This window comes from Physeter macrocephalus, chromosome 8 (genome assembly GCF_002837175.3).
Source record: "Physeter macrocephalus isolate SW-GA chromosome 8, ASM283717v5, whole genome shotgun sequence".
Lineage (NCBI taxonomy): Eukaryota > Metazoa > Chordata > Mammalia > Artiodactyla > Physeteridae > Physeter > Physeter macrocephalus.
In genome coordinates this window covers 143,418,791-143,429,738 of record NC_041221.1, presented here as the reverse complement: position 1 = coordinate 143,429,738, position 10,948 = coordinate 143,418,791, and the positions used below count along the sequence as shown (strand labels likewise).

Here is a 10,948-nt window from a genome sequence, read left to right as displayed (position 1 = left end):
TGCAGCACTATTTACAATAGCCAGGACATGGAAGCAACCTAAGTGTCCATCGACAGATGAATGGATAAAGAAGATGTGGCACATATATACGATGGAATATTACTCAGCCATAAAAATAAACGAAATTCAGTTATTTGTAGTGAGGTGGATGGACCTAGAGTCTGTCATACAGAGTACAGTAAGTCAGAAAGAGAAAAACAAATACTGATGCTAACGCATATATATATGGAATCTAAAAAAAAATGGTACTGATGAACTTTGTTGCAGGGCAGGAATAAAGATGTAGACATAGAGAATGGATTTGAGGACACAGGGTGGAAGGGGGAAGCTGGGGCGAAGTGAAAGTAGCATTGACATATATACACTACCAAATGTAAAATAGTTAGCTAGTGTGAAGCAGCCGCATAGCACAGGGAGATCAGGTCTGTGCTTTGTGACCACCTAGAGGGGTGGGATAGGGAGGGTGGGAGGGAGACGCAAGAGGGAGGAGATATGGGGATATATGCATGCATATGGCTGGTTCACTTTGTTGTACAACAGAAACTAACACAGTATTGTGAAGCAATTATACTCCAATAAGGATCTATTAATAATAAAAAAGAAAGACATATCTGAAACAAAGATATGGGGGAGAGAACAAATATGAAAGTATGATGCCTGGAGAAACTGACACCTTTCTGGGAGTTACTTGATAAAGTCCAGGGATGGGGGATGCATATTTGAAACAGAAGAGTAACAATGGGAGTGGAGAGGAGGAGGAATGTGTTAAGACCATTTGAAAAATCTAATAGGATTTAGAAACTGATCAAACGTTATGGATAAAACAAATTTTCAATTCTGAATTACTAATAAAAAGATGGTTCCAGGTAACAGAAAGTTACTGAGAAAATGAATTAGTTTAAAGGCAACCTTTTAAACTGTGTCAACTTTCCTCCCAAAATTATTAGGCTTATACTTTTGAAGCCGTTCTTAGGAAATAGAATAAATAAAGGTAAACCTTGTGTAAGGCTATGTGAGAGTAATCCTACATCTATGTAAAGACAGAGCTTGCTCTGCTACTTATAAAATTGTAAAGTTATAGAAATGTGAAGTAGATTAAAAATAATTAGAAAGTCAAAGGATTTAATTGTCATAATTGAAAGTGAAAATACTAGTATTCCTCCATAGCTGGGTGCTGATAAAGATCAAATATGATAATATATGTGCACTTTGTTTTGTAAATTGAACTAATGTGAATGATAGGGATGTTGTACTCTCTCTTTAAAATAGCTAAGTGGTAGGAATTATGTAACCTGAAATTAGTAAATTGTAAAAATTGATAGTAATAACCTGTGCCTGACAACAGAAACCTTAAGAAAAGCCAAATATGAGAAATATTCCTTACAAAGTAAGTTAAACTCCACTTTTTATGAAATAAACCTTAAATTTTGAATTATCATGAAATAAAACTTATACTCAGGAAACTTGTACTTAAAACTTTTTTTTCCAGGTTAAAGGTTATATTTATTTGTTTTTTTAATTAATTTTTATTGGAGTATAGTTGATTTACAATGTTTGTTAGTTTCTGCTATACAGCAAAGTGAATCAGTTATACATATACCTATATCCACTCTTTTGTAGATTCTAGTCCCATATAGGTCATTACAGAGTATTGAGTAGAGTTCCCTGTGCTATATAGTAGGTTCTTATTAGTTATCTGTTTTACATATAGTACTATGTATATGTCAGTTACAGTCTCCCAGTTTATCCACCCCCATTTCCCCTTTGGTAACCATAAGATTGTTTTCTACATCTGTGACTCTATTTCTGTTTCATTGCATCTGTTTCTGTTTCATAGGTTCATTTGTACCATTTTTTAAGATTCCACATGTAAGCGATATCATATGATATTTGTCTTTCTCTGTCCCATAAAAAACAGGAAAACATTTATGCTAATGAGATATCTAGAATGTTATTGTAGAGAAAAAATGTCAGGGTATAATATAAGAATTTGTGAGAAAATTACCTCTGCAGTTTCTCTTTTAGCCTTTGCTCTTGCTCTTTCTTCTTGTTGACTGTAAGAAACAGGAAAAAAGAGAGACAGAAGAATCTTAATACAGTAGTGTAGATTCTTAACATTCGCAGGTTGATCATTCATTGCTTTGATTATTCTCAAGCAACTCCAAAGATCCACTCATAGTAGGTGTAATTTTATTGGGTAATAATTAGAATGATTTACCACACCTCAAGAGAATGGTGTTCAAGGGAAAACCCCTTAATTAATGAGTGAACCTATTGAGCTTCCCAGCAAATATCCTGGAATAGGACTTTCTTATTTGCTGATTCTTTTACATCTGCAAAAGGTGCAGAACTCTTTATAAAGTGGTGATATTTAGCTTCTGGGAGGCAGTATAGCATGGTGGTTAAGAAGAAAGACTCTGCAGCCAGATAGAATAAGGAACACAAAAAGTGTCTTAACCTCTCTGTGTTTGCCTCATCTTTAAATGGGGGAATGGAGTGGAGGGATAGAAGAGGTAATAAGAATACTTCTCTCATAGGACTGTTGTGAGCATTAAATAAGTTGATACATGTAAAGCAATTAGAATTAGTATCCGGTACATAATAAAGTGATTGATAAAAGTGATTGTTATCATCAGCATTGTAAGCATTATTGAAAGTGAACACTCCAAAAACAGGCATATTGGGCTTCCCTGGTGGCGCAGTGGTTAGGAATCCGCCTGCCAATGCAGGGGACACGGGTTCGAGCCCTGGCCCAGAAAGATCCCACATACCGCAGAGCAACTAAGCCCGTGTGCCACAACTACTGAGCCTGCGCTCTAGAGCCCACGAGCTACAACTACTGAGCCCACGTGCCACAACTACTGAAGCCTGTGCGCCTAGAGCCTGTGCTCCGCAACAAGAGAAACCACCGCAATGAGAAGCCCGTGCACCGCAAGGAAGAGTGGCCCCCCGCTCACCACAACTAGAGAAAGTCCGTCTGCAGCAGCGAAGACCCAACACAGCCAAAAATGAATAAATAAAATAAATTTTAAAAAAACAACAAAAAAACAGGCATATGATGAAAATGAAATGAGAGTAATAGCTCTTAACCATTTTGGATGTGTAACAGTGTTGCAGATTGAGTTTAATATACTCAGTCTGCAGCATAATTGGATCTATAATGCAGATAATTCAGTCATGTTGTAGAGACCAAAATAATTTGCTAAAACGTTTTCATACATTACAGTCAACGTAAAAACTGCTCATTGATCAAATTAAAACTTTTTAAAACGTTGAAAACACTATTTGTATATGACATTAAAGTGTTTAAGAAATGACTATGGAGGGAATTATGGTTCTTAAGAAAGGCAATAGCCTTTGCTAACATATCCATAAAATATGAGGCAATAAAATTTTAATTGGATAAGGAATTTTTATATTGATGGAAGAAACTAATTAAAATAGCTCCAAAATTGTGGGATTTCTTATACTTCTTTATATGGATACTGATCCAAACTTTACTGTGAGTCTAAGTTGACTATAAAATTTAAGAAGCATTTTCTTTTCATTATGGAAACTTGTCAGAGGAAACAGCAGAGATGACCACTAGGTGGCAGACTTACTTCCTCATCTCTGAAAGATTAAGGTAAAGAAAAACAGACTGAAATGAGCGAAACAGGCAGATGTTACTACCAGAAGTTGATAATGGTTTTGCTAAATAATTATACCCTGTCTACACCCTACAATGAGAAATCTTATCATTTTCTTCATTTATCCTGGGCCGAAATTTCCATCATTCTCATCTTCTCTGGGCCTTAATTTTTTTCTATCTATAACTTGGGATAATACAGAACTCATTTCATACAGTTGTTGTGAAGATTAAATGAGATTGGGTAGCAAAACCCAAGTATATGCCGATTATATGCATTCAATAAATGTTGGTTATGATAATTATATGGTCATTGTCATGACTTCCATCTAACAGATTTTTTAATGCTTCCATGGCTCACTTACACTGTGGGACAAATCTGCTGGGTTGTATTGCTCTCCACTAGGAAGACGGAATGACTGAATCCTTTCAGAGATTCTGGGCATATAGAAAATAGAGTATCCCTTGGGACAGAGACTTAAGGAATACGATAGGCTCTGGTTTGAGAGGACGTACCATGTTGTCTATTCTAAAGTCATACTTTAGTCCCCAGTAAATGGGGTATTCAACTCCTAAACAACAAAATCATCATTCCTGAAGCAGCCTTTCTCTAACTATTGCAGAGTTCATCTTCATGTTGTGCCCAAATCTGTCTCCCTATATCTCTCATCAATTTTAATTCTGTTCCTTGAGGTCACACAGAATGAGTAGGAAGAAAAATCATGAACCAAAACAAAACAAAAATTCCTAAAATTTGCCATGCACCGTAATGATACCAATATATTACATGTAATCTCATGCATTTCCTCTTTCAGCCGATAATCCTTCAGAAAACTAAAAGCAGTTAGTATGGTTGTCATAGAGAATTCTCTTCTCTGAAAAAAGGATTCTGAGTTCTTTCTGAAATGTCCTGAAATTATTCTGCGTTTTTTATATCACAGTAGTTATCATCTGAAAGCTCTCCACTTGGTTTTGGAGGTTTTTGTGTGTTTGTTTGTTTTTTAGTTCATTTAAATGTGACACACAAAAGAATGCTACACTGAAGAGGAAAACGCATTATTCATAATTGTTGGAAAACTTCCCTTAGCAGTTCCCTGTCCCCACTGCCTCAGAAGCCCCGATCTCTACTCACAAGAGAGCCTCACACATGAAGCAGACGTTGCCATGCATCTTCCCATCTGGGCCCTGGATGGGGTCGTTCTCTCTAGTGCAAAAAAGCTGTCCATTCTTCCTGGATTTGCGGTATTCCCTGCACAACTCCTGTGAAATCAAGGAGGGAAGTTTGAGGTGTTGAACATGGGTTGGATCAGATTGCAAAAACTGCTGAAGTTTAGACTTTTTTCTTAAATGGGGGTCAGCACTTAGCAAATTTTAGAATAGTTCTTAACTTTGAAGACGTGAATATTTTTAAATGATAAAAGTTACAGACCCTCAACCTAGAAATAGTCACATATGCTCATGTGTACATGCACACATATAAACACATACACAAACCACAAACTGTATCAATGTTTCATACAGTTTAAGGGAATTTATGGGTTCCCTGAATGCCATCTATGGATCCCAGGTCCATATGCCTCTGACTTGTTGAAGAAGGTCCCCTCACCTCAAAGGAAGATTTATTCTCAGATTGCCTTTTATTTTTTGATTCACCTTCCTTCTTTTTCTTTTCTTTTTCTTCTGCTTGGCTAAAAGAGAGTGATTTAAAAAGAGATGAGTAAGAATCATAGAATCTCCAGATTGAAAGTGATATAAAATACTCACATATCATTCAGTTATTACAGTTATATATACTATGAACCATGTATGAACTGATGTACTATTTGGCATATTGATATGTTTGCTAGTGATCTGTCATGTGTTTTCAGATGATTTCATATCCCACTCTGCAAGGGTATGATCCTTGTTTCATGTCATTTACACTTCCACGGGAACTCAACCAGTGATTGATATGCAGGAATCATTCTTTGACAATTATGACATTGTGCAAAAATGTGTCACAAAAAAATGCCATTGATAAGAAACAAACAATTTAAGAAACAAAATAGAATAAAGCTCCAAAAAAGAGAAAGGAAGCAGAAAGGACAAAACCCTCCCTCATTTTCCCAGCAGCAGCTCTACTCACAAGAAAGCCTCACACATGAAGCAGGTGTTGCCATGTATTTTGCCATCTGGGCCCTGGATGGGGTCATTCTCTCTGGTGCAAAAGAGTTTTCCATTTCTCACAAACTTGCGGTATTCACTGCACAGCTTTTGCCAAGGTAGAGAAGGTAATTTGGACACACGTTTTATTCCCATTCAAAGCATAAGTTTGAAGCATCTACATTGGTGGAAACTAACCTTTGAGCCCAGGATTTTAGTTGTGTTTCTCTCAAATATAAAATTCAATTGAACAAAAAAAACCTCATGATTTGCTAAGAGATAGAAACAAATAAGACATAATAGGATGTATAATAAAAGAGGTAGATAAGTAAACTCCACTATAATCTAAATAGAATAAAATAAGTGCAAACATACAGGTACAAGAAAATCTGAGAACTCAGAGGTTGGGACCATGAAATCTGATTGTGGAAATCAGGGAAGATGTCAGGGAACTAGGATACTTTGAGTGAGACTTTGAAGAGTAAATAGGATTTTACTGGTTAAGAAATGGATTGAGAAATACACATTTTAGATTGCTAAAATAAGCTGAGAAGCACATGTCAGAAACTACATGGCCTGCAGCAGAACATGAATTTCTGAATGACGGTAAGGAGCCAAATAAGAGAGTTAAGGAGATTGAAATGCATCCTTTAGTTGATAATGAGTTATTTGTGCATTTTAAGAAGAGCAGTATTATGATCTAGTTAATATTTTGAAACTTCACTCCAGCTGTGTTAGGGAGGATGGTTGGATAAGAAAAAGAATAGAACTTAGAGGGAAGATTAGGAGACTTTCATCATCTAAAGAAGAAGTTAACGGTAACTTATATAAAGCCATGAAAATGAATATTGTAATATTTCAAAGGTAAAAACCACGTTTTCTGTGTGTGTGCAATGTATTTTGAACCCAACTCAGATGTGAAATTTCAAAAATTCACACGTAGAAAATATACACTAAGTGTCTCAGGAAAGTGGTAAGCAAAAGCTAGCATAGTCTGTAAGTGATGAAACTAGAACTAGAAATCATTTTTTTCCAGACTACAAATAAGTTCTCTTTACTGTACAGAGTTAGTCTCTGAAGCAGCAAGAATTGATCAACTCCCATATCATTCATCTCAATGTCATCTCCAGATTGAAAGGTTAAGATTTTCTGGGGATTTTTGCAGGGCAATATTCCAGCCTTTAGGCTCTTTGAAGTATGTTCAAATTACAGTCTACTCACTGCATATGAGCATGCTTTTCCAGGTTCTCTTTTACTTCGTGCTTTTGCTTCAGCCTTTTTCTTCTCTTCAGCTTTTGCTTGGCTGAATGAGAAAAAACAAAACAAAAACAGGACAGATCCATAGGACCAAACACAGTCAATGGTTTCTCCACATTTCTGCATTGCTAATCCATCCTCCCTCCTCAAGAAGGAGCAACTTTGCCCCTTTATCACTACATACTAATGAGAAGCAACAAAACAGCCTCCAGTATGATAAGATACCATAACTTCTTCATAGTTTCTGCATAACACTGAAACAAAGATAGCGTTACATGTGGATTTGGGAGACTTGCTTTCTGTAAATTACCTTTTTTGGCTGGGGTCAGAAAAGGAACATCATCATTGTTCATCAGGAGATATCAAAACTAATACCGTGGTGACATTACACCTGGAGCCTGAAAGTGGCCTTAATAAAGCACATTGACTGGTCCCCTTGTTTCACAGAGACAAGGTGAGGTGGTGAGGGCTTTGCTTATAATCTCAGGATATGACCACAACTAACCCAAATTTCTCCTCTTAAGTCTATGTTCTATCTACCACGTCGTGTATGCCATAGCTTTATTAATTCAGTTTACATGTCTTGCTTACTCATGGCTGTGTTATCTGTAAGAAAATGTAGGATGGGTGGAAAAATATTAATAATTTCCATACATTGATAAACCAAATGAGCCTAAATTTGCTTTGTACAATGGAATTGCATGGTCTGTACAGTTAACTGATGGTATTTCAACCATACATAGTTGTCAATCAAATTACAAAAGACCAGGGGCTTCCCTGGTGGCGCAGTGGTTGCGCGTTCGCCTGCCGATGCAGGGGAACCGGTTTCGCGCCCCGGTCTGGGAGGATCCCACATGCCGCGGAGCGGCTGGGCCAGAGGGAGGCCCGCATACCACAAAAAAAAAAAAAAAAAAAAAAATTACAAAAGACCAAAGATTCTAAATGTAGTCAACTACTTAATCTGACTCAATCTGATAAACTGAGTGCAGTCCCAAATTTTGAAACCAAACTCAGTTATAACTTACTGAGAAATGTCACATTATATAAAGTAACATTTACTGTAATTTAATAAGAGTTCATGGTTGTTTCATGGGCAACTTCAATAATCAATTTCTGCAGTAAGTGTTAACTTTGGGTCTTCGCCCCTCTGGAAGATGAGATGCTTATAAACTTGTACAACAGGTTCACAATATGAAGCTTCAGCAGTAGGGAGAATTTGATATTTGCATAAGTCAGGATGTTCCAGTGCTAAGAGAGTGAGTGTCGGGGGTAACAGACATCTTGGCATAAATGCTCTAGGTACTTATTCCCAGCTCTATTACTTACATTCTCTGTGTAACTTCTTCAACTCCCTTCCCAGTTCTGAGCCACAGTTTGCCCATCTATGAAACAAGCTAGTTCTATTAGATTACTGTAGGATCCCTTTTCTCTTTGACATTCTAAAACTCTGTACTCACTAGAAGTCTTGACACATGGAACACAAGTTGCCATTCATTTTCCCATCTGGGCCACGAATAGGGTCATTTTCTTTGGTACAGAAATGTATTCCATTCTTTGCATGATCCTGATATTCACTGCAGAGTTTCTGAATAAAGAAAATGAGACAGTTTAGATATAGTTCTCTATAAACTTTAGATACTTTTTATCAGATATTGGAAAAGAGGAATTAAGGATAAAAAAATAAAAAATTTAGGATTTATAATTGTCCAAAAACTTTGTGATATTTCTCTTCTTATATGATTCATCCATTTAAGTGTTCGACAAATATATTAAGTTAAAGGGATTAAATATGAATGTGATTTAGCGCTTTTATGTCAAGTGAAAAGGTTAAGGAATTGCAATATAAAAAGCTAAGGGATATGACACATGTCTAAATTAAGTGTGCACTAGCATATAGGAAAGAATGATCCAAGGAAGTTCAGAGAAGAGCTTATATTTGAGTTGTATCTTTAGAATGTGCCTAGGAGAACAACGTGGCAAAAAAGTCCTCCAGGAGGAACTATGATATGCAAAGACAGAGAGGCGTAAAAGAATATGTTATTTTGAGATAATCTATTACAGTCAGGAGTATAGTGGCTAAAGAATTAGCAGGACACAAAGAGGAAGGTTTGGGAACTGGTTAAGAGGAGACCTTGAAGATAAGTCAGAATCAGACTACTAACTTTGAAAGGACTTTGGACTTTATTCTTAGGAAATGGAAAACAATATTTATAGCAGAGAAGGACCTAATCAGATCTTTGTTTTAGAAAGATTATCCAGTCAGATGTGTGGAGGGTTTAAGTGACTAAAGACTGAAGCTAGGGAAACTATAGAAGAGAAGGAAGGAAGGGAGGGAGGGAGAGAGGGAAGGAGGGAGGAGGGGAGGAAGGAAGGGAGAAAAAGAAAAGGAAGAGAGAAAGAAAGTGAAAGATAGGATAGTTGAGGGACATTTAACAGCTAAAATTAAAAGGACTTTGTAACCTAGGATTGAAGGAAAGAAAGCAGTTGAAACTGAGGCCTTACCAATTAAGATATAGTTACATGAAGGCAGAAGGTGGACTAAGGGAATGAGCTATTTTATGAAACTGAACAACATTTCATAGAAGGTGGGATAACTCTAAGAAATAAATAGGGTCTCTTTAATGGAGTGAAATGGTCCAAATACACTCTAGAATACCTTTAAACATTAGATTTTCATAATGCCATTGGTTCATGGAAATATTTCCTACTCTGTGAAAACAACATGGAAGAATAATTGAATCTTGAAGATTGAGGAAGATGTTGGCTAGAAGTATAGAGAACAGGCAGGATGCTAATGTATCAATGCCAAAGAAAGCTATTAGGTATCTGAGCTAAGATGGTAGCAGTGGAAAAAAGGCAGATGACTAGTTAAGAGGTGTTTTAAAGGTAGAATGTCATATGATTTTAAAAGGATCATATTAAAATTTTACATTGCTGTTGCTTTCAAAATGAAAACCCCCAAAAAAACTGTCACACATTTGAAGAATGTATGTCAACTTTGAATTCAGATAAGGCTTGATATATCACCTTCATTCAGGAGTGTGGAACTGTTTTTACTAATGTGCCTTAATTTCCTCCAAACAGAGCTAAAAATTGTAATGTCATAAGTATTCTAAATCTTATAAAATAGTAACTAAAAATTAGTTTCCAGAAACCCATTAGTAGTGGAGGAAAAATAAATATTGCATTCTAGAGTAAAGTACACACACACACACCCTACAAAAGTCGTAACTGAATTGATCAAACTAATCCTCACCTCAGTTTCTCTTTTAACTTTTTCTTTAGCCTTTCTCGGGTGTTCATCTGCTTTATTTTTTTCTTCTGAAAAACGCTGTTTGCTGGAGAAGGAAACAAAAATAAGGAAGTGAATATAGATGTTTTGAATGTTCAAGCTACAAAATAGTCATTTAGATGCAAGTGGAAAAAAACAGCTAAGTGTTCCTGAGTTTTAGAACAAACATTTTCAAATCACCCTAAAGCCCCTTATTAAATTGAAATCTTCACCATTTCCCCAAAGAATCCCTTTCATTTTGCCTTTAAGTTTGCCATTTCCTTCCACTGTAACAATCTTTTTTTTTCGTCATCTTCCCTTCTTTTAAACCTCCCCAGCTTAAATTCTACCTTCTTTAAGAAGACATCCCAATCTTGAGAACGAAAAATGGAGCTGGAGGAATCAGGCTCTCTGACTTCAGACTATACTACAAAGCTACAGTAATCAAGACAGTATGGTACTGGCACAAAAACAGAAATATAGATCAATGGAACAGGATAGAAAGCCCAGAGATAAACCCACACACATATGGTCACCTTATTTTTGATAAAGGAGGCAAGAATATACAATGGAGAAAAGACAGCCTCTTCAATAAGTGGTGCTGGGAAAACTGGACAGCTACATGTAAAAGAATGAAATTAGAACACTCC

At 36.3% G+C, this 10,948-nt stretch overlaps 1 protein-coding gene across 1 annotated transcript in view; it reads right to left on the bottom strand.

The window, feature by feature from the left end:
• The window catches only part of SPINK5 (serine peptidase inhibitor Kazal type 5), a 134,275-nt gene that overhangs the window by 36,058 nt on the left and 87,269 nt on the right, over positions 1-10,948 (bottom strand). Inside the window, exons 12-18 of the mRNA XM_055086822.1 lie at positions 10,284-10,365; positions 8,485-8,612; positions 6,992-7,073; positions 5,754-5,878; positions 5,235-5,316; positions 4,761-4,888; positions 2,006-2,054 (exon numbers count right to left, since the gene is read on the bottom strand). Of these exons, the coding sequence (XP_054942797.1) occupies positions 2,006-2,054; positions 4,761-4,888; positions 5,235-5,316; positions 5,754-5,878; positions 6,992-7,073; positions 8,485-8,612; positions 10,284-10,365 (676 nt within the window). The remainder of the gene's footprint in view (positions 1-2,005; positions 2,055-4,760; positions 4,889-5,234; positions 5,317-5,753; positions 5,879-6,991; positions 7,074-8,484; positions 8,613-10,283; positions 10,366-10,948) is intronic.